This window comes from Cornus florida, unplaced genomic scaffold, assembly GCF_030987335.1.
Source record: "Cornus florida cultivar Cherokee Brave unplaced genomic scaffold, ASM3098733v1 CherokeeBrave_3.0.0_Hap2_Chr08, whole genome shotgun sequence".
Classification (NCBI taxonomy): domain Eukaryota; kingdom Viridiplantae; phylum Streptophyta; class Magnoliopsida; order Cornales; family Cornaceae; genus Cornus; species Cornus florida.
Window position 1 is genome coordinate 57,258,971 of NW_026775578.1, and position 24,965 is coordinate 57,283,935.

General features: G+C 36.2%; 1 protein-coding gene across 1 annotated transcript in view; it reads left to right on the forward strand.

Moving 5' to 3' along the window:
• Positions 1 to 24,965, forward strand: part of LOC132270318 (pectin acetylesterase 9-like) — a 34,447-nt gene that overhangs the window by 4,839 nt on the left and 4,643 nt on the right. The window contains exon 4 of the mRNA XM_059771502.1: positions 24,340 to 24,419. Within this exon, the coding sequence (XP_059627485.1) occupies positions 24,340 to 24,419 (80 nt within the window). The remainder of the gene's footprint in view (positions 1 to 24,339; positions 24,420 to 24,965) is intronic.

Genomic DNA, 24,965 nt, shown 5'->3' on the forward strand with positions numbered 1-24,965 from the left:
AGCTGTCGGACTCATCCATTAGGTGTTGCTTTTGTTGATCGTTCTGCTATGGCAATTTGGATTCCCAACCTTTCAAGAACTGTACCATCCTAGTCAGTTCACAGCTCTACCACCGGTCTTCCTCCGTGGTGACAACGCGGATGGTGTGACCATTACAGAAAAATTGGTCATATCAAATCTCGTTGTTATGCTCTACATAGACGCCCACCGCAATAGAAGCAACAGCCTCGATCCTCTGCACATTCTGTTACACAACTAATCTCATTGTCAACTTGTGACAACTCTGCCTCTACATCTTCTTCCATAGTTACCTTGACTCAAGCTAATTTGGACAAGTTCAAGCCATTCTTCAACTAAATGGAGGCATCATCTCAGCCAACCTCCACTTACGCCCACTTAGGTACTATTGCATCTGCACATAGCGTATCTACATCTTCGACACCATGGATCATTAATTCTGGAGCTTTAGACAATATGACTAGTATGTCCTCACTCTTTCATTCTTATAATATCTGCTCTAGCCATCGCAAGGTCCGCCTTGCGGATGGCTCTCCATCTTTCATTGCTGGGAAGGGTCACATATCAGTTACTCCTTCATTAAATTTGTCAGATACACTTCATGTTCCAAAGTTGACTACAAATCTTATTTCTGTTAGTAACGTTACTAAAAAATTAAATTGTAATGTAATGTTCTTTCCCTCTTATAGTATTTTTCAGGATTTGGTGTCAAAACAGACGATTAACAATAGGCGTGAAGTGGACGGTTTATACCTGTTGGATGCTCCTTTGTCACCTCAAGCACTTTTAGCTTCATTTTCTAACATTGTTTCATCCAATAAAGCCCAACTTATGCGTTAGCACATGCGTTTAGGACATATTTATTTCTATTATTTAAAACATTTATTTCATTTCTTATTTTGTAACGTGTTAGTGTCTATTTATCCTGTGAGACATGTCATATGGCTAAACATGTTCGTTTCAATTATCTTGCTAGTAATAAATCTGCTTTAACACCTTTTGATTTTGTTCATTCAGATGTGTGGGGTCCTTGCCCAATTACTTATAGTCTTGAATTTCGATACTTTATGTTATTCATTGATGATCATAGTCTTGTTACATGGGTTTATCTTATGAAAACCAAAAATAAGGTATACACTATTTTTAAAAATTTTATGACAATGGTTCAGACTCAATATGGTTGTACCATTAAAAAATTCAGATCTGACCAGGGTACAGAGTACACTTATGGGGAGGTACAATGGTTATGAACAGAATTTGGGATTGAGCATCAGATGGCTAATGTTAAAACTCCTCAACAGAATGGTCATTATGAGAGAGAGAATCACCACATTCTTGACTTAGCCAAAGCAATCTGCATTGGCATGAATGTTCCCCAGTCATTTTGGGGAGATGCAGTTCTTACAGCTATTTACATCATTAATAAGACTCTTTCTAGGGTTCTTAACTTTACAGCCCCACTCTCAATCTTATATCCCAATTCATATCTCTTTTTGATTCCTCCGCGAGTCTTCAGGTGTGTGTGCTTTATTTAACAGTTGGGGCAGACTCGTACAAAGCTTGACCCCAAGGATTTGAAGTATGTGTTTTTGGGCTATTCTCACTCTCGAAAAGGTTATAAGTGTTACCATCTTCCTAGTCGTCGGTGGTTTATATCTATGGATGTTTCTTTCTTTGAGCATACACCATACTCTAGTGGTTCAGTTGGTTCTTAAAGTGAATGGTTTCCATTGAATATAATGGATGATTACCTTCTTCTGTCTTCAACTCCTTTATCGTTACTTATTTCGTCTTCTATGATTCCTCCTCGTCATACCCCTTTAGCAGGGGGAATTGTTCCTTTTTCGCAGGTTTATAGTCGGAGACAATAGGTACAAGCTTTTACTCCCACGATCGACTGCCATGTTCCTTTGGCACCAGCTCCACCTTCTCAAGCTATTGTTTCACTTGATGATCGCCCCATTGCACTTTGGAAAGGTAAATATTCTTGTACATACCCTATTTCTAATTCTGTTTCTCATTATGTTTTGTCACCCTGCTATTGGAGTTTTCTTGTTTCTGTTGTATCAGTTCCTCTTCCTTCTAGTGTTGCAGATACATTGGCACAACTTTAATGGCATGATGCTATAACAGAAGAACTATAAACACTTGAGAAAAATCAAACTTGGGACATGGTTCCACTTCCTATTAGATGAGAGGCTGTAGGTTGTCATTGGATGTTTACAGTGAAGCATAATCCAGATAGGTTAGTTGCTCGTTACAAAGTCCGATTGGTTGCCAAGGGTTACACTCAGACTTATGGCATAAATTATTAGAAAACTTTTGCTCCTATTGCCAAGATGAATACCATCCGTGTATTATTTTCCATTGCTGCGATTCGATCTTAGCCTCTATTTCAGTTAGATGTCAAGAATGCCTTTCTCAATAGTGATTTATAGGAGGAGCTGTACATGGTTCCTCTTTTGGGCTTTTATTCTCCTTCTCATTCTAGTATGGTATGTCGTCTTCGTCGTTCTCTGTATGGCCTCAAGCAGTTTCCTCGAGCTTGGTCTGATCACTTTGGCATTGCCATGCTCAAGTTTGGTTTCCATTAAAGTGCAGCTGATCATACCTTGTTTTTACGTTATTCAGGTAGTATGATAGTTGCTCTCATTGTGTATGTGGATGATATTGTTCTTACTGGCAATGACACTACCGGAATTGATGAGGTTAAAAGCTATCTTGGCCGTCAGTTTGAGATTAAGGATCTTGGTCCTATACGGTACCTCTTAGGTATTGAGATGGCTCGCTCCAAGGCTGGCATTTTTATCTCTCAATGCAAGTATGTTCTTGACTTGCTTTCTACCTCTGGTCAGCTTGGCGCTCATTCTGCTAATACTCCGATTGAGTAGAATCATCGGTTCGCTGATTCTGAGGGGGAGTTGTTATCAGATGTTGGTCAGTATCAACGACTTATAGGGAAACTCATCTATTTATTAATGACTTGACCTGACATTACTTATGCCATGAGTGTCGTGAGTCAATTCATGCACTCTCCTTATGCCATTCACCTTAATACAGCTCAGATCCTTTGTTACTTAAAAGGGTGTCCAGGCCGTGGTATTTGTTTGCCAATCATGGTCACTTACGTGTTGAGGCTTGGACAGATGCTGATTATGTAGGATCAATTTCAGATAGGAGGTCAATTTCGGGTTATTGTACCACTATTGGTCGTAACTTGGTTACTTGGCACAGTAAGAAGCAGGATGTTGTCTCTCGATCTAGTGTAGAGGCAGAGTATAGGGCTATAGCTCTTGGGGTAGATGAGTTGCTATAGTTGAAAATTTTGATGACAGATTTATACCTTCCAGTTTCGCATTCATTCTCACTCTACTGCGATAACAAATCTGTCTAGCATAGCAACAAATCCCGTTCAGCATGATAGGACTAAGCATTTAGAGATTGACCATCACTTCATTCGAGAAAAGATCATCTCTGGTCAAATTTTAACTCCATTTGTCACAAGCTCTCAGCAGCTTGTAAACATTCTTACAAAGGGCGTTAGCAAGATTATGTTTGAGAATGCATTGTCTAAGTTGGGCGTTTTAGATATCCACGCACCAACTTGAGGGGGAGTGTTTGCATATATGATACCATGATTTATAAAATAACTTACCATAATAGCACAGATTTGACTATGTATATATTAGCATACATGATAGCCACGATTTATGGAATGACTTATCATAATAGCAGAGATTTGACTATGCTTTAGAATAGGTTGTGATTTGATTTAGATTTGATTTAGTTTCCTTTCTTGTAATATGAGCATGTGCTCTTTTTATCTATAAATACTAGAGCTGTGAATGAGTAATTCATCTCATTCAAGCCTTTACGCAATTCTCTCATTTATTTTCTTTTTATATTTCTACTATAACTTATTAAAGTTGCGATCCAGCATGGCAAGTTCCATTGGAACTCGCCACATACTTCTTCTTTATTATCAGATATCACACAATCAATCTTTAGTAATTCCATACTACGATTCCTCTTTTGGACATTAAAACACCAATCCAATATGGCAAGCTCATTGGAAATTGCCATATATCACCTTTCCATTAGGCCAAAAATAATGGGATAAACATTTGCCCCCCAAATTCCATGCCGTGTGGAACAATTTGATGACAAGGCATGGGATTTTTGAATTTCCAAAAGTTACATCAACTTTGGATTTTCTGAAGCAATCATTATGGGCTAGTAAAGACTTTTGCGGCTGACCCTTAGATTCTTTCCATGTCAGTCTCACCTGCCACCATTTCAAAAGTCTCTCATATCCCAAATGAGTCTTATCCATTTATGGCTCAAATCTCTTAGACTTCTGAATCCTCTTTACTTCCTTTTTTGAATTTCAAACCTTCCAACTACCACCCTTAAAAGCCGTCCTTAGATTTTATTCTTTCATTGCTTCTATATATATGTGCATATATATCTTCTGTTCTTATCAACCTACTTACGGAGCCTCTCTATCTTCTTATTTCTTCTCTCTATCTTCTTCAACCAACCTTAAAGGAAGGAAACCCTAATCTGTAGAGATCACGACCCATGGCTCCTGCTAAAGTCAAACGACCTTCCAAGCAAACCATTAGTTCCTCTCTTCCAGCCCCATCTATTTAACCTAAAGTCAAAACCCGTAGCCATAGTCACCATGTTCAAGTACTTTTGAAGTCTTTAAACCCTACCAGGTTTTATCTCGAACCTTTGATTCTCTAGAAGATTCTTTACTTAGACTTAGGCCAGCCTTTGCCGGCGTGGCTCCTTCTGAGTTGGAAGATTTTTACCCTTCTGGTAAGTCTCCTCTCCCATTTGATTTAGAGTTTTCTCCTTTTTTACAGAAAGGCAAGAAAGTAAAACCCTCATTTAGCATCAAGAACTGGCCCACACATTGCTCTTCATGGTCATTTTAGGTGAGTTGTCTTTCCAAAGATGAGAAAATTTCCTCTCAATGGAAAAGATAAGGTATCTACGACATAATTCAAATTAGTAAGGCTTCCATTACCCTTGATCCACACCTTCTATTTCTAGCTCTTTTTTTTTGGTCTTCGAGCACCAATGCTCTTCACCTTAAATGTGGAATGATGTCTCCCACTTTGAGAGATGCTTGTTATATCATAGGTCTTAGACCACATTGAGATGATGATAGTGCCACAAGAAATCTGGACCACTCCAAGAAGATGAACACATTATTTTCCGATTTATTGGCTTTCTGGCCAGTTGTTATGAGTCTTGTCTGGCCAAGTCACTAAGGACTTTGTCCAAGTTGCTATCTCTTTGGCCAGAAATGGAGACTTGGCATTGGCTCCTGTTGTACTCTTTCATATGTATAGAGGTCTGAATGACCTCCTTGCTTCAAAAATTTTGAGGTTCCTAGGCGCTTTCTGGTTATTCTAGATGTGGTTTAAAGTGTATATTCAAGACAGAACTTCTCCACTTGCCATGTAGATAGGAAAATCTCTTCTATGTTACCCTTTAGCAACGACAGATCCTTCCTCTTTCAGCTTTGTTGAAAACTTTGAGTACTTTTTATAATCAATGTTAAACTGGAGATAACAAGTTGTTTGATCCATTTACCTCCCTTTGTCGCATGCCATCTTGGTTGGTTCATTCCCTTGGTGTTTCCACCAAGAAACACTCTGAAGAGTGGAAAAATATTTGGGTAAGCTTTTTTCTTGCTCGTGACCTTCATTACAGTACTACTCAGCCCATTTTAAGGAATAGTTTCTGTGGCATGGAGTTCTACAATCCAGCCCAACTGGCTAGTCAAATAGGGTTCACACAATTCATTCCCTTGCCTTTTTACAAATCTTACAATAGACTTTTTGATCAACGGGTGAGGCTTATGAAGTATGCGCAATTTGCAGTAATTGATAAAGCTTATACAGCAAAAATAGCAACTTTCAACTTTCAAGGCTATACTAGCAAGCCTCAGTCTACCAATGAATTTAATGCATGGTGGACAACCTATATTACCTCCATTTAGACAAAAAAATCACAAGGCTATTTGTAACACTATATTAGCCTCCTTCAAGCCCCTATCTCTAGGTATAATGCATTTATCTTGTACTTTCCATTCCATCTTTCCTTATATTGAAGTCTGTCAACCTTTCATATGCTGAAAGATAGCCTAATAAATAAGAAATACCCGAGGAAAGTGAATAAGAAGGTGGAGACAAAGCCACTGCAATGCCCAGTAAGGTTGAGGGTGTGGCCGAGATTGGTGATGTGAGCAACAAAGGTCTTTCTTCAAGTGATGATGAAAAAGAGGAAGAAGAAATTGAAGAAGAAGAAGTGGAAGTACTGTAAAAAGGAGAGGATATTTTGTATAAAGCAAAAGGAAAAGAAAAAGTTTCTTAGGTATTTTCAATATGGCTAGACTTAACTTTTCTAAGTTCTGGACTTTACTTATACTTCCTTTTGCAAGTACTGGCCATTGTTAAGAAAGAATTTCAACCTCAATTCTCCTCCTTTGGTGATGGAGATTTTTCTAATGAGGATGGTATTTTCAAAAGGCAGCCCACTACTCAACACTTTGGCAAGACGCTTACGAAGCGTAGTCCTTCTGGAAAGATTATTGGAAAGACAAAAAGGAAGATCATTTTTGTGATATCCCCTGATTTCGAAACATCGGTTGATCAAGTCCGTGCACAAAACTAGGGATATCAAAACAATTAAAGTATTTCAAACAAGCACAGAGTACAAAAAGAAAATAAAAAGAATAAATAACTCGCTGAAGGAAAATCTATTAGATAATAAATCCATTAATAATTCTCCAATGGTTATAACTCGGGAATCCCATTCAAGGACCCCTAAAAACATTATTCAATAATCCAGTCAACTATAAAAAAAATAAGTCTATTATCCTACTTTGAAATAAACTGAAATAATAGATAAATTCTCCACTTGCAGATCCTCAACCTTGAGATTTGGACCTCTAGTAACCTGAAAGATAAAAATAAGTGGGTCAAACCCACGTACAAGTTCTCTTTACCAGGCTTCTGAAAATCAATAAAAAGATCATCTCTGACCAAAGCCAATCCTAATAAAGTCTTTTATCTTTAATATACAATGATACACATATATATAAATAATTATATATAATACAATAGTCATATCTATTACTAGATTCATAAATTTGAAAATCATTAACAGTGATTAAATGATAATCATACCTAGACCAATCCACCATTTCTTTTAAAGAAAAATTTATTTACCTTAATCACATCCTTGACAGTTAATTAATCATTTAAACAATATAATATAATTAAAGGAATATTATATTTAATCCAAAACCCAATAATGATTTAATTATTTAAATCACACAACCAATATTTAGGCTTTAACAAATCATCCATGTCTCCACCAATATTATTTTATTAATATACATAAAATAATACACTAACCTGTAATTACTAGATTATTCCAATTTAAGAATATCTAATCCTAATCCAACCTATACATATAATAACCTTAGATGAAATTTTAATCATCTAACACATAGCAATTCAATTACGCTTTGGCAAATCAACTATGTCATTATAAATATATTTATTTATATATTGGTAATTCAACCATGGCTCTTTTAAGTATCTTTATTTATGCATTGACAATTCAACCATGCCTCCCATTGTATATATATATATTTATACTATTAAACTAGTAACTCATCTATACTTCTTATGTATATATTTTATTCATACAAATACTTAGGTAATATAATTACGCATTTGGTAGCTCATCCATACCTACAATTCAACCACGTACCAAATCTTAAAAGTTAATTTATCAATCAAACAATTCTTACATAGGCAAATTAACATATAAACTAAACAACTCATACCTTGACATTCCATGCATATCATATGCATATAATTAATTTAATGACCAACTTATCCAGATATACCAAATAAGACTAATAATATTAATCATCTTAAATAATATATACATATATACATATATTATTTTATATATATATATATATATATATATATATATGTGTGTGTGTGTGTGTGTGTGTGTGTATATAACACCTTCCTTAATAATCCTTGATTATTTAAAATCATATATACATAAATATCAATAATTATATATATATACATACGTCTATCTATACAACTCATAAATTAATCAAACCAGATGTACACATATAAAAATAAATATGTATATATATATATATTCCTCCTTCCATCACCAATATATTAATTTAATTATATTTATGCAAATTAAATGTTACTAAATATCGTCATAAATGGTTTCCCATAAATGCTCCATCTCGGTTTCAATAATTTTTCAACACCGTCTTACTAAAACATAAATATGTCCTAGTAGGATGGGAATATGATAATGAAATTGGTACCATTAGAAAGAGGATGAAAAATTCTTAAATTTAAGCTTAAGAATAACCCAATTTCGATTTAAGATGATTGAGTTATGACCATTTCAATTTCAAGTGTCGAATTAGGCCAACAATAGTTTCCCACGCACGCCCACGCGCTTACCATGCACTTGCACGCGCTGGATCCAAGCCTCTGTGTGTGCTGGTATTGGTTGAGCATACACTACGGTGAGCTTGCCCACACTTAATCAGTCCACTGATTTGATCCCCATTAATGGCGTCATGTCGCATCTATGTCTCACATCCGCAGCACACTATACTTCAATGAACTGCGCCGCACTGAATCGCCGACCCTTTTAATGAACATAATCCTTCCCCCAGTTTAATAATTTATTTAATTACCCAAAAATTATTACAATTAATTCTAAAAATATTTCAAAAATTATAAAACAATTCCAGAAAAAATCCTAGAAAATACAGAAAAATCCCATAAAATCTATAAACCCTTAACTAACCCTCTTGGGTCATAGATCAAGCATAATAGTTGATTCAACAATACATACAACACATATATCTATCAATTTAATAATTCAAAATTTTTTTAAAAAATTAAAATATAATAATTCATGCTTTTAATTTATCATATCTAACCATGATTTAATTAATAAATTTAATTAAAGCCTTGATACTCAAAGTGAAATCCTTATGAGTTCTAAGAGGAAAGTTAAAGAAGAATTCGCCTGAAGGTTTCGAAACGAAACCGATGCTTTAAGCTTTGATTGTCTATTCCAATCCCAGCATCTTCTTTCTTAGACCTGGCCTACTCTTTGTTAGCCTTCTCCTCTTCTCTCTCCCTCTGCCTCTCTTATTTTTTCTAACTTTTTAACAATAAAATCTTATGTGTATATTTATATACATTAATACCCTAATCGTATTCCTATAATGACTACTAAATAAAAGAAATCATAATTATCCTTAAATAATATACATACATATATATATATATATCAATAAATAAATATATATATATATATATATATATATATATACTTTCATAATAATTATTAATTAATTATATTTATATACATATAATTATATATATATATATACATAATTATGCAAAGATAATTATTTAAATATCTTTATAACCACGGGCCTTTATTAATTAACCCAACAAGGCTTCTTTCAAGGCCAATACCACATCCATTGGTCCCATTCCTCTTAAACCCAATCCAATTTGAAATAAATTAATTAAATTAAATCTAATAATTACAAATAATTAACAAACAATTCAAACAAGCATAAAAATGCACAAATCAAATAAATAATTCAATCATAGCATTCCATAAAGCAAAACATTATATTAATTCAACAAATATAATCAAGAAATATAATCTAATTAAAATAAAATAATTAATCTAAGCACTCAATTAACTAAAACAAATCATTTAAAAATAAAATAAAAGCAATTAATCCCAATTAAATCAAACAAATCATTTAAAAATAAAATAAAAGTAATTAATCTCAATTAATAAATCCTTTAAAATATCGGGGTATTACAATTTTTAATTTGGAAAAGGCTGAAGACTTCAAACAGCCTAGAGACTCACCAAAATTAAAGGAGCCAAAGACATCCAAGGGGATTGTTTTTGTAAGTTTCTATCTTCATTTCTTTCCAGCTTTTCATCACTTGGAGTGTTTACAATTACCTTTCCATCTTGACTAATAGGGTTTTTCCATGGGACATAACCTTCTTAATATCAATATGGACCAACAAGTAAGTTGCACAAGGGGAGGATTTGGCCCTTCAAGCTTCCATCATGGAAAGTTTGGCTGGCCAGAATGGAAAAAATCTACCCATCCTAACTCATACCATTGGAACATCAATCCATTTCGGTGTTAATGGAACTTCTACAAGCCCTGCTATTTCTATCCAGAGGCAAGTCATCATAGTTTTCAATATTCCTTATTTCTTTCTTTCTATCTAACTAATCCAGCTTGTCTTTTCTTCTGACTACCCTTTCCTTATCTAAATCAGTGTCTTTCATAGTGAAGAGAAGAGCTCTTCCAGAGCTGGTTGATCTATACAAAGTGATCAAGGCCACCAAATTTTCAAGTACTTCAACTTCAAGTGCCAGTATGCTAATGCTTCCAGTTCCTTTAGGTGATACTGTCATGGCGGCCAAGGAAAAACTGTTGTTCTATCTTGCTCATGATATGAAAGATGTTTTATCTTTCCATCAAAACTTGGCCAGCACTATAATCACTCTAAAAAGGCATTCTGGATTTCTTGAGAGCATCCAAAATTCTTTGAACAAGTTACAGTATGAGCTTCAATTTATTATTTATCATGTGAGTTCCAATTCTTCCTCCCTCTTGGATTATGAGAGAAAGGCTAAACTCAGAGATAAGGCTTTTGAAAGCTTCCATCTTACTTTGGAGCCTTATTTAGAAATTAAAGAGCAAACTGAGAAGCTTATAGCTAAGAAAGAGGACCTGACTAAGGAGCTGAACCAAATTCAAAAAGAATTGGAGCAGGTGAAACATGAAGAGTTTAAGTTAGACTAAAAAACTAGTGCCATACTCAATGAATCTGAGCCTCACAGGAAGGAATGGAAAAGTCTAGTAAATGAATTCCCTCAGCTTGAAAATGCTAAGGCTAAAGCACTGGCTGCTTCTGAAGAGTCAAGGAAGCTTTGGATGGAACTTGGAGGCAGCCTTGCCTCTATTTGATCTCATGTGGTTCTTTTATGATACTTTATGTGGTTACTTTTGGAAAACTTGTGGTTTTTCGATAATGGTAGGAAATAAGTAGGTTACTTTTGAAATCATTTGCATGGCCAGCTTATAAGGTTAGCCGCCATTTTTGGGACATATAATGAAGTCAAGTATCTAATGGAAATGATTTTTATTTCTAAATTCTTTTGCATGTGCCTCTTGTATCATTATATGAAAAAATTTCTAAGTTATTAAAACTGGAAAAATTCCTTCGCATATATTAATAATAAGGCTTAGCCATAAAATGACTTTCCATAACAAAGTAATTTAAGAAATAAATAGAATTGCTAACATGTAAATGCATGTATATATAAGTAAGATAAGTAATTTCCAGTATGAATAGAACCTAGACCATGTAGTATAGCCTCTTCTCAAACGAAATATTCCATACTTAGGAAATTAGATGATCTTGGAAATACAGCTAAGTCTTCTTTATGGTTCTGGCCAATGAACTTTTTCTAAGTGCTTAGCCTTTCCTCCTTTGAATGAATGATTCTTTACATACTTGGACTTAGCTATTGAGATGGCCATATGTGGCCATTTATGTCCTTTCCAACTTTTTAGTTTACTTGGAAAGGAAATTACTAGCCACTTCATGTGGCCGGTTGAAGCACTGTGGCTTTCTAGTCTTCTTAAATAGAAGGACGATACTCTTTCAAGTATTCCCCATTTACTGGATACTTGTGCGATCCTTCATCTATGTATATCAACCTATAAGCCCCTTTTTCAAGGACTCGTTCTACTAATTAAGGACCATCCTAGTTAAGAGTCCATTTTCCAATTCTTTGTCCTTGAATCCAGGTAGGAATTTGGCTTGCTATACCAAATCTCCTTCAACAAATGACTTTCCTTAACCTTCTTATTATATGCTCTCATTACTTTCTTCTTTTGAGCAATAACATGGTCTAAGGAATTGAGACGGACCTTATCAAGGTCTTCCAATTCTACCAACTTGGTATGGTTGTAATCTGTTAGAGTAAGCATATTTTGAAAAGCCACCCTTGCAGACCAGATGGTCATCTCCATTGGAAGAATGACATTATGTATATATGTAAGCATATATGGTGTAATGCCCGTGCTTGATCTCTTTGAATTCTTGTAAGCCTAAAGTGCCTCAAAAAGTAGGTGGTACCATTGTTTTAGATGATTCTCAATCATCTTTTCAAGAATGTTGAGAATTAGTTTGTTGGAAGTTTCTGCCTGTCAATTTGCCTGGGTAAAATATAGAGTACAACTGATCACTTGAACACCACATTCTGCTTAGTAATCAATGACTTTGTTTCCAACAAAGGAAAGGCCTCTGTCAGTGGTAAGAGTCTCTGGAATTCCAAACCAATGTATGATGTGCTTCTTGGTAAAATCAATCACTATGGACAGCTTACAGGTTACCAACGGGATAGCTTCCACCCATTTTTTGAAATATTCTGTTGTAACCACAATATGGGTGTGGTCATCAGCGGACGGTGGCCTTATATTTCCAATATAGTCCAGAGCACATCCTCTGAATGACCATATTTTTACTTTCGACTACATGTTGATAGCCAGAACACTCTGGACCGGACCATGCTCTTTACATGCAATACAAGTTTTTGCAAACTCTATGCAATCTTTCAATATGCCTTTCTAATAATAACCGTACCTTCTAAAAAGCAATCTCATTTTGATTCCGGCTTGATGAGCTCCATATATTCCAAGGTGTGATTCCGCTATCACTCTCATGGACTCGTTCCGGCCAAGACATCTTAGCAAGAGTCCATCTTCTTTACTCTTTTTGTAGAGATCTCCATCAATCAAGATATAATGTGGTGCCAAAAGGTTTACTCTCTTGTCCACATTGGCGGATTCTATAGGAAGTGAATAATTGGTGTTCTCTAATCATCCAAGTCTAATCCATCTATATCAACATTAAAAATATCCTATGTCTTCTTGGCAGGTTTGGTTTTCTCTGGCTCATCAGCATGGAAATGACTTACTATTTCATGCCATGATTCCACAGAAGGAAGGGACCTTCTTTTGATTGTAATCAAAGTTTCTTCCATACCCGATGGGATTTTTACTCGAGAGGCTAATTGTGCTAGATCATCAGCCTCTGTGTTTAAATGTCTTGGCCAATATTGGAGTTGGAAATCATCAAACTAGCATAGTAATTCCAAGGCCAATGAGTGGAAAGGCCTCAGATGCCAGTTGAGACATCTATACTCCTTAGAAAGTTGGCTAAGTATTAAGTTGGACTCTACAATAATTTGGACCTTTTCCACCTTTAACTCTAGCAAGATTTCCAACCTAATGATTAGTGCCTCATAATCGGCTTGATTGTTTGTACATTTGAAGTCGAAGAAAAAGGAAAATGTGCTTTTTCTTCCTTTTGGTTAAATGATGACTATTACAGCTCCTCCTCCACCGTGATTGCTTGATCCGTCAAACATGAGAGTCCAAGGTGTGTAGTCAAGGTCGAGATTATCTACCTCTTCACATACTTCTAAATCAATCTTGGTAGAAGGATGATCTGCTAGAAATTATGCCACTGCCCTTCCTTTAACTGTTTTTTGTGGAATATACTTGAAAGAAAACTCCATTAAGGCTAATAACCACTTTCCAATGCATCTAATGATCAAAGGCCTCAAGAGCATATACTTAATCAAATCTATTTGAGAGATGTATACACAGCCACCGACAACATGTAAGTTCTCAATTTGTAGCCGCATAATACAAGGAAAGACATAGCTTTTCAATAGAAGTGTATTTACATTTCACTGGAGTGAGCACCATATTTAGATAATAAATAGCTTACTCTTTACCCCATTCATTGTTCTGAGCTAGAAGAGTTCCAATTGATTCATCAGCGACCAAAAAGTATAACCTTAGAGGCATTTTTTTGATTGGAGGCATCATTATTAGATGGTTGGCCGGGTAGCTTTTCAGCCCTTTAAATGCTTGCTGGTGCTGTTCCGTCCACTTGAATTCTTCAGCCCCCTTTAATTTCAGCAATGGAGAGAAAACATGATTCTTTCTAGCATGGTTTGTAATAAACCTTCTTAAATACCCCACCTGGCCAAGAAATCTTTGTAATTCTTTCTTGTTGGCCGGTGGTTTTGCTTCAATAGTGGCCATTACTTTATTCTGATCCATTTCGATCCCTCTTTGGTGGACCAAGAAACCTAGGAAGTTTCCAGCTGAAACCCTAAAGGTGCACTTCAAGGGATTTATCTTCAACTTATGCTGTCTCATCCTTTCAAAAGCCATCTTTAGATTATGGAGATGTTGAACTTTGGCTGAGGACTTGATGACTACATTATTGATGTTTACTTTAATGAAATGGCCAATTATGTCATGAAAAATGGCATTCAAGGCCCTTTGATATATTGCCCTAGCATTTTTCATCCCAAATTGCATGATAACCCATTCGAAGGTTCCAATGGATCCTGGACACCTGAAAGCTGTCTTTTTAATATCCTCATCTACAATATAAATCTGGTTATACCCAGAATGCCTATCCATAAACAGAAGAATTTCACTCTTAGCAGCAGAATCTACCAATTGGTTAACAATAGGCATATGGTACTCATCATTTGGAGTTGCAAGGTTTATATTTCAGAAATCCACACATATTCTCAGCTTGCCATTTTTCTTAATAACTGGAACTATATTGGAAATCCAGTCAACATATATGGTGGTCCCTATAAAACTAGCCTTGTGTAGCCTTTCAATAGCTTCTTTGACCTTTAGAACAACTTCTTGGGACATCTTCTTGGAGGCTGTTTGAAAGGCTTGAAACCTTCCTTTATTGGCAGCTTATGCTCTACTAACTCTCTGGAAAGTCCTGGCATTTCCTCATACGTCCATGTAAAGCAATATTTGTATTCCTGAAGTAAAGAAATTAATTATTCTCTAAAGGTTGGTTCCAAAAGCTTACTTATGTAGGTGGGCCGTGAGTCTTTCTCCATTCCAAGATTAACCTCTAATAGTGGATCTTGTACTTCGGCATTGAAATCATCTAACTTCATTCGTGTTGCCTTCAAATCTGTCAACTATATTGCATCCAATTATCTCCAGTCTTTTCTATAATCTCCAAAACATTTGTTAAAAATGATATATTGGCAGCCTCAGTTCTTTCCAATCGTAATTTGGATATGTATGCTTTCAACCTAGCAAGGTAGCAATTAACTGTCTGGTCAAGTATTCTATCTTCTTTAGGTTTGTCCTCCATAAAATTTTTTATTTCAAATGCAGCTTTGAACACTAGACTTGGGTAGAATTGTTAGCCTTGGTGTTCCTTAGAACAATTCCTTGACATCCTCTCTTGTGAGAGTTCGCCTTATTGTGGCCTTCCTTGGGGGGCCCTTGTTATTCCTTTCAATAAATCTGATTGAAACAAATTCTTTGCTATATAGCTCCACATCTGCATGGTAGACCCTTGCCATAAATGGCCAGTTATCAGCCTCCACTATTTTTACCTCATTTCCACCCCAAAGTATAAGCATTTGATGGAGTGAAGGTGGAATGAAAAAGTTTGGGTGAATCCATTCGCGGCCTAAAAACAAGTTATAGGCTGCTGTGGACTCAATGATGAAGAAGGCTGTAATTGAAGTTCTATCCCCCACTATTAATTCCAAAGGCAGAATGCCTTGCGTCTTCACTGTTCCTCCCGTGAATCCGCTGATTGATACATCACTTAGAATAACGTCTTCAGGTGACTTTCCAAGCATATGCATGACATTAATTGGAATAATGTTCAACACTGAACCATTATCTACTAGAACTCTTGCCAAGGGTCTCCCTTCAACCAGTACTTTGATATATAAAGGTTTGAGCTGTTGAGTCATGCCATACGACGGCTTTTCCAAAACAATCTTCTTTGGCGCCATGGGGCTGTTTTCTTCAATCACTGCTCCTTTTAATTTTTGAAGATGCTCAGCTTCATCCTCAAAGATTTCTTTTACTTGGATATCATTATTCGGTTCTATTATGAATGGCCCGAAATTAGACTGTTCAGGGCTTTCCATGGGAAGACTTGTATCTACCACATCTCCTTCCATTGAAGTTGGCTGATTTGGCTGTGGCTCGGAAACCAAAGGGAGCACTACTACCATATTGCAAGTAAACTCACCTGGAAGGCTACCAAAATAAAACTTCTTGTTACTGCTAGAACCGTTGGAGATTTCCATAGTTGTTCTATCTTTTGTAGGAGGGTCGTCTACCATCAAAGAGTCTCCAACCTCTGAAACAAGATCTACCAAGTCATCAGGATCTCTTCCTTTAGATGGTCATTCTGATAAGTCTGATGGCTTCATTATTTCCTTTAGCCACTTGGATCATCTATGGTCTTTCTCCCACAACTTCCTTTTATCAGTCCACTTTCTCTACTGCCTCTGCTTTTGTGTGCGGGTTAAGGAATAATTATTACGAACAGGAAACTTAGGATGATTAACCCTCTTCCACCTCTCAAGTTGCGAGGCAGGGGGGCTTAACCATTCTTGAACGGAGTTACTTATTCACTTTTTTGACCCATACTTCAGAGGCCAAATTTGGCCTGGAATATCTGTCACTTTTAGAGCTTCTGCTATGTGTTACTTAAGAATTGACTCTAGAGGGGGGTGAATAGAGTCAATGGCCAATTTTTGTAATTTATAGAAATATAATTTCTAATTAACAATATAACCTATTGTGCAATAATCAACATATGAAATCAAGATATGAAAGTAAACAATTTATAGCACAATTATAAAAGAGATAAGGGAAGAGAAATTGCAAACTATAACACGGCGATTTTTGCGAGGTTCGGAAAACTCCTACTCCTCGGCTCAAGATCCCTCTTGAGAATTCCCAATCCAATATAGCTTCTCCTTACGGGTGGAGAGCAAACCTTGATTAGAAGTAACTCCTTGCTAAGAGAAAACCTCTCTTAGTTTTTCTTTGGGTCACACCAACCCTTACAATATCCTTGCTAAGAGACCACCTCTCTTAGTTTTACATAGGCCACACCAGCCCTTACAATTTCTTTGCTAAGGGAAACTCTTCCTCTTAGTCTTACAGCAGATTTGTAGATAGAATTTGTAGTACAAGAAATCCTCTCAAGAACTGATACAAATCAAACCTCACAATAGAGTATATATGAAGTCAAGTGAAGCTCAAACTCTAAGTATGAAATGTATGAGAGATGATGAGGAAAAAATGCAGAACAAAAGCTCTGTATAATGATAGAGCAAAAAGCTCTCTTGGATGTACTTGAATTAATGTTCTTGAATGCTCTCTCAAGTAGTATAATAGAGTAGAAACTCTATGAAGATTAAAACAAGAGCAAAAGCCCTTTTGATCTTTTACTAGAAACTCTCAAAAATAGAATAAGCGTTAAATGAGAGAGAAGAAGATGAGAGAACAAAAGCTCTCTTGAAATGTAATATTATGTCTCTTAAAATGGTAGTCTTTCTGCTTCAGCAAAATGAGCCTTCCTTATATAGACAGCCGTAGCTTAATATGTCTGTTAGAAGTAGTTGGAAGACTTAAATGCAGAAAAGTGCCGTTGAAGATTCAAATAATTTAGAAGAGCCGGCTCTACAAAAAATTGGAGGAGGCTCCAATAAATGGGAGGCGGCTCCAATAACTGGGAGGCGGCTCCAATTCACAAAATGCATTCTATGACACACAATTTGGCTACTGGAGTGCAAAGAGGCGGCTACTATAATTGGGAGGAGGCTCCAATAAAAATGGGAGGCGGCTCCAATAAAAATGGGAGGCGGCTCCAATTGATAAAATGTGCTTGCTTTAGTTTTCATGGAGGCAACACTTTTGGATTTTGACAGAAAATGGCATGACTTCAAATGGACATAACTCAGTCCATGAAACTCCAAATGAGGTGAAATTTAAGTCTAAATTTATTGTCTTGAAGTCAGCTTTCTAAATCCACTGGCCTTGCTCAAAAATTATAACCACAAAAATGGTTATGGTCGTTTTAGTGCAACCTGGTCAGAATTTTCGCAGACCAGAGATATGCATTTTGTAATGCTCATATCTCATTCAATTCAAATCCTTTTTAGGTGAAATTTGAGTCTAAACTCAAGAGATCGAAGTCAGCTTTCTAATGCACCTACCCTTACTTAAAAATTCCAACTACAAAAATAGTTATAGCAGTTTTAGCATAGGCTGGTCTGGAAATTTTTTGGGCTGAAAATTGCTTCTTTTGAGATAACCATCTTTCTAGCACCTAGGACTTTGATGAATAGTTCAATTTAGTTCAAGACCTATTTCTAAGAGTCTAGGGACATATAAGGATAATAAATATCAAGTTCATTGTATCCTAGAGTTATTTACTAAATTATGGCAACAAAGGCTTTAAAGATGAAATATTAAGTTCAATGCCTTTTCCTTTTCTTTCTAGACACCAAAGTAAATCTTATGATTAATGTGCATGGTCCTAGCATTTCTAGCTCAAGTTGCGAGTTCTTTCAAAGCTTATGCAAGCTTGAACTAACCCTTTCTTAGCAAAGACTTCATATGACAATATCTATGAATGAAGTGCAAAGTCTATTACTAAGGATATAAGAATATGTGAATGATGATAATATGCATGATCCTCTAGAGATGAGCTTCAAATGGATTCATAAATACTTTGACATTGAATCCAAAACACTCACCATCCTATCTACCCCTTTTCTTCATGTATTGTCCAAGATCGTTTAGGCTTGAGGTAGTATTGCTTTCTTTCTTCCTTTGAGTTGCTTTCTTACTCATTGAAGTCCAAGCTATCTTTGGACATTGCATTTTGTTCCTTGCAACTTCATATCTTCATTGTATCCATTTCTTTCCTTGATGTGATCTTGAATAATGGAATACTTTGAATGATCTTTAGTGCTTCATTGAGGTCATTCTTTGAATGTGAATAATCTATATAACACTCAATGTAAACATTAGTCCTTAAACACCATTAATGGTTTGTTATCATCAAAACACCTAGATTGTCATTGGATGAAATCCTTAAGGTCAACACTATGCTTACTGCTGTTTTCATACTTTCTGCTAAGATGGGACATCGTCTCATAGGGAACCTTACGCCTTTCCAAGATCCTTGGAAGGAGTTCTGGTTTCCTTGTTGCTAACTTTATTTTTGTATGGATCTGGCTTTCATTTTCTAGAATTGTCACAGTAATCATATTTTCCACTTTTTGGAAAGTTAGCCGATCATGAACCTTCCTTTTCTACCTTTGGTCACTGTTGGTAAGCTTCTCCTTCTACTTTTCTTTTGGAAAGTCTCTATGGCAAACTTCATTCTGATTTCTACACTTTAGGTAACAACCTTGCTGGATTAAGGCAATCAAAGCTTCTCGAAGTTGCCTTTCCAACTTAGCCATTGGTTTCTCCATAGATGCTACTAGTTTAGGACATTCCAATTTTTCTTTGGCACTTGAATATGCTAGGTTTACCTTCCTTTTAGGGTGTTCCGAGGCTAAAAATATAACGTTTGTTGTAACAACCTTGGGGAAAGGATTTCCATAACACCCATCACTTCTGATTTTTCTAAAAACTTTAACCTACCATCTTCAATTGCCTTTTGCACAATATTATGGAAACTACACAATTGTTAGTGGAATGTCTCCACGAATTATGAAATTTGCAATACTCTTTCCTGGCCATTTCGGAGGCCGTTGGCATCTTGTGTCTTATTACGAAGATTAATTGCTTGTCAGCCACGAGCAAATAAAAAATTTACCCAGCTTTGGAAATGTCAAAAGAATAACTCCTGTAAGAGTCTATCCTTTTTAACTTGGAACTGGAAGCGGTTTGCATATTGGTTGTGGCCGCTTTTGGTTTTGCCAAGGCCTTATAAGTATAGCCTTTCTTTATGTTGAGCTCAGCCATATTCACTTTAAAATCTCATTCAGTTTCAGTAGTAACCACCTCATAGTTAGGATCATGATAGTAAGTGCCATTGGAAGAGCTTTTACAGTCTTGCTCTTCATGAAAGAGCTCTTCATACTTAGCCACTCTGCTAGCCAAGTCGAATAAGTCATGAAATTGTGCTCCTTCAAATTTCTCATGAAGTTCAAATTCTAGATCGTTCACAACCATTTTTACATATTCTTCCGATGGCAAAGACAAATTGCATTTTTATTTGGCTCTTCTAAATCTGGAAAGGAAGCTAATCATCGACCCTCCAAGTAACTGATGAAATCTGAAAAGGTCTACCATGAACACTTCAGGCTCAACTCTATAGAACTGAGTATGGAATAATTCCTCAAATTGCTGCCAACTTTGGATAGAGTTGGCTGGTAAATTGGAATACCACCTGAAAGCATAGCTAGTCAGTGTATTTGGAAATAAGCGTACCTTCAGCCATGGATTGGCTGCTGCTTCTCCACATTGGACAGTGAAACGGCTGACACGTTCCAATATGGACTATTCACCCTCTCCATTGAATGTTGCAAATTCTAGAATTCTGAAATTCCTTGGATACTTAACTTCATCAATGAACTCTGGATAGGGCTTTTTGTAGGCTGGTCTTCCACCCCTTCGAGTTAAGCCAAATTCCTATTGGAGGAATTCTGTAAATTGGCCTCTGTCAAGTGCCATAGGTTGTGGAGGGTTATTATTTGGCCAACGTTAAGGTTGATTGACCCCTTGATGCCCCCTGCCATTAGCACTGGGTTGGAATCTACTTAGTTGTTCCTACCGCGGTTTCTTCCTCCTTGGTCCAAAAGTGGCTCCCTTGGAAAAGGTTGCCCCCCAACCACCATAGGAATGACAATGTGTGGCCTTGGAAGTATAGCCGCTAGCCGAATGTTCACATGCGGAACATTTTGCTGTGTTTGAGGAATGCTGTATGGCTATGGTTGGCCAGGCTGATCATGCCAAGTCTACTGTGGGAACACCACAGGTGGAGGGTTCTGAACTTGCTGAGTAACTGGTTTGGGTGTTGATTATGGAATGGTCATCTGTGCCACTGGAGCGGCCATAAGTGTAATTGGAATATAAGTCTGTGCTACTGGAACAGACTGCATTTACTGCTAACTTAAAGGGAATGAACCTATATATTGTTGAGAGGAACAGCCTTCAACAAATATGGTGATCCTATTGGCTTGAAAGGCCGATTATTGAGTCCCTTCAGAATTGTTTGGCCAAGGGGCCATAACTTAAGCCAAGCTTCTAAAAGACTGTTTAATATAGATTTGAACCTATGAGAGATTTGGTCCACCAATTCTTCTAGCTTCTGCTCTTGAGAATGAGCGGCTCTTGTTTGGTCTTGAGTGACCTTTACTAGGTCTTGAGCATGCCTATCTTGTTGCATGGCCATCATGCAGATATTATCCATGATGGGTCCGTTTGCCATTGATTGAGCAAACTTTTCCACCAAATCTCTTTATTCGAGTGTAACTTGTGAACTTTTGACTAGAAGTTCATTGGCTTGCATCTTTTCAATTTTAGCAGGTTCTTGGACAAATTTGCTTTGCCTTCTTCTACCGGCCATTGAACAATCTGTCGAGATGTCCCCCCGTACGTGCCAGTATGTTTTGCTCAGAAAAAATGCACGGTTCCACTTTCTGGGTGAGTGGAAAGCAAAATTATAGGGAGCGGGCATGCCAGGAATTGCTGTCGTTCTAAAGTGGATATTCGAATAATAATCCAATTAGAAGTTCTAGGGATTAGGCGATTGTATGAAGGTCTGGAATGACCACTTTCAAAGGGTCTTTTTGCCTTGAAAAAGGACTTTGGGACTTTTCTATAGCTAGTGAAAATGAAGACGGTATTGAAAGTGCTGGACTTGCAATATAAGTTATGGACTACTTGCTAGAAAGTAGGAAAAATAAGTGTTGGACTTAAATTAAACATAATGTAAATACATTACAGGAATGTAAAGATACATGAAATGAAGTAAATAAAAGTGTTATTTGTTATATGTGTTGAATAGGATTTGTAAGTTAAGCCTTAGTGCCCTATTTATAGACTTTCTTGCATGCAGCAGTTTAATGTAGCAGCTTCCACTTGGATTGGCTCCGAATTGCCAAGTGTACCATGATCTTTTGGCAGTTGTAACCACCTTCTTCCATCTTTTTCTTCCGCTTTGTTTCTTTTGAGCATGACTTCAAACACGTCCTCCATGATTTCAAGTTTATGTATACTTTTGAAGTTAACTTTCCACTTGTCCTATTCACAAACCTAAGTGCGTCCTACGATCTCTTGCTCCCTTTTATTTTGCCATCGATTCCTTCTTCATATTTCGGACACAATTTTATTAACTTAGCCTTGTCATCCATAATCTTCTGTAACTTCCTTCAGTTAGTGGTAGTAGTTGCATGAAGTACCACCACTTCCAACTGACGTATTCTTCTTTGGCCAAGTGTCCCACACATTTGCAGAATCCTTCTTTTTGTATATATCATATATATCATGCATATAATCTATATCTATTATTTACAAACCCACTCTCCTCGGCTTTGGGTAACTTCATTCTAGTTGGACTTTCCTTCCAGGTCTTCGTTTCCATGGCATCATGCCCCTTTATTTCAGCGACTTCTTCATCGTGGGCCGTATCTGATATATATATATATATATCCTTAAATGTAAATCATCCTCCACGTCCCTTTTCTTCTGCAAACCACGCATCCTTGATTTTAGTAAGCTCCCTCAACCAGACTTTCCTTTCTGGTTTTGGAGTTCATAGCATCATGGACTCCTTTATTTCAGCAATCTCTTCATCCGGGATCATATTTCAATGTATATATATATATATATATATATATATATATATCAAAAAATATATATTTGCCATTTTAAACCATCACCTACTTCCCTTTTTTTTCTATAATGTTGCCGAATTAGCGGAAATAGTTGTTTGAATTCTCCTAAAAATAAGGAGAAAATCCAGCCCACATTTTGCTTGGTCAACTCTGGCCTTTTCATAATGGGAAACCTTCCTTTTACTCAGGATTCTTTGAAAACACAATTTTTCCATAAACCTTTAATAATAATAACTTTTAAAAGAATTGTTATACCATGGCCAGCACTATGGTAAGCTCAGTAGAACTCGCCACGTGTTGAGAGCTAATTGGTTGAATTTGTCTCGAGTAATTGGATGGAGTTACACAGTAATATTTCCATATAACTTTTATATTCCAAATAGAAAAATGTGGGCCATCGTTTTAAAGATGGCAAGTCCTAATAGGACTCACCTCTTTTTCTTTTAGGATAGAAAATTGCACATGGTAAGATTGTACTGGCCACTTGTCTTTGATTGCTACGTAAAATTAAATAGCTTTAATACTTCAATAATAACTTATTAGAGTTGCGATCCAGTGTGGCAAGTTCCATTGAAACTCGCCACATACTTCTTCCTTATTGGCAGATATTACACAATCAATCTTTAGTAATTCCATACTATGATTCCTCTTTTGGATTTTAAAGCACCAATCCAGTGTGGCAAGCTCATTGGAACTCGCCACATGTCACCTTTCCATTAGGCCAAAAATAATAGGATAAACATTTTGTATTAAAAATTTTCAATTCCAAATTCAAGGTGCCGATTTGGTGCTCCCAAACATAACATAATTATTATAATACATTGATGTTATGTTTGAGAGTACCAATTTAGTTCAAACATTGTACTAAATTTTCTCCTATTCCAAATGCAAGATGCACAGCATAATCATCATAATTAACGACAAAGATTGCTTTACACGATCACGACTATGCTTAGGGTGTGTTCGGCTGTATGAAATTGAAGCATTGAATTGGAGAAAATTTTAGTTTAATTTTTTGAGATGCTTTTCTTCAATTCCACTAATTCTAATTTCATGTAGCTAAACGTAGCCTAGCACAATCCTGGAACCTTCTTCAACCCTCATCTATCTGCTTTCTTTGGTAATCCACTAGTATCATTCTCGGACATTAATGTTCACTATTGGTGTCCTTGGCCCGAAATCTAGCATTTCACATTCCTCTGCAAGAGTTGGAATGCTCTGATGAATCTTATCAGTCACATATGCAAGTTTTGGAATTCGTCCAATACGGCACAACATCACCTACCGCACCACGGCAGAGGATCGCCAAGGGGGCATAATTTTATTGTAGTACATGATTGTTATTTATTTTTTTATTTTTGTTGTAGTCTATCATATCTAGAAAAATGGAGAACATAATGAATTAATTATATGACTAACTAATTGCATTCGGTTTAAATGGAGCAGATTTCTACAATTGGAATCGTGTGAATCTTAGATATTGTGATGGAGCCTCTTTTGCTGGGGACTCCAAGTTCGACAATGGGGTATAAACTCCCAAAAACTTTTCCTCTTTACCATAATTCTGTGTGTTGCTTTTAGTGATTGTCAATGATTATAATTTTTTATTTTTTATTTTTGTGTGTAAATTATAGAAAATATCAATTAATTATAGTAGCGTCCTTCTCCTTTTTCATTACTTTAAACTCTAAACCCTAAACCCTAATTGCATGCATTTGACCAAAAAAATTATGACGTATCATTAAAAATGATTTTAGACTCGCATGGTAACTTGTCCCTTTTATCAGATTAAATGCACCATAAGTCATCCTAGGTTAATTATTTTGATCGATTTTATTTTAAAAAAAAGGGTTTTGAAATCCATAAGACAATAGAAATATTCTGATAATTTTGGAGAAAAGGTTGAGCTTAAAATCCCTTTTATCGAGTATAATGTAATCAGCATTTCAACATTATAGGCGGGCACTTATTTGATCAGATTAATAGCTACTTGGCGAATAATGAAGAGTACCACAAGAGAAAAGTGTTTTTTTTTTAATATTGTAGGGAGTGATGGAAAACTCGAAACTAAT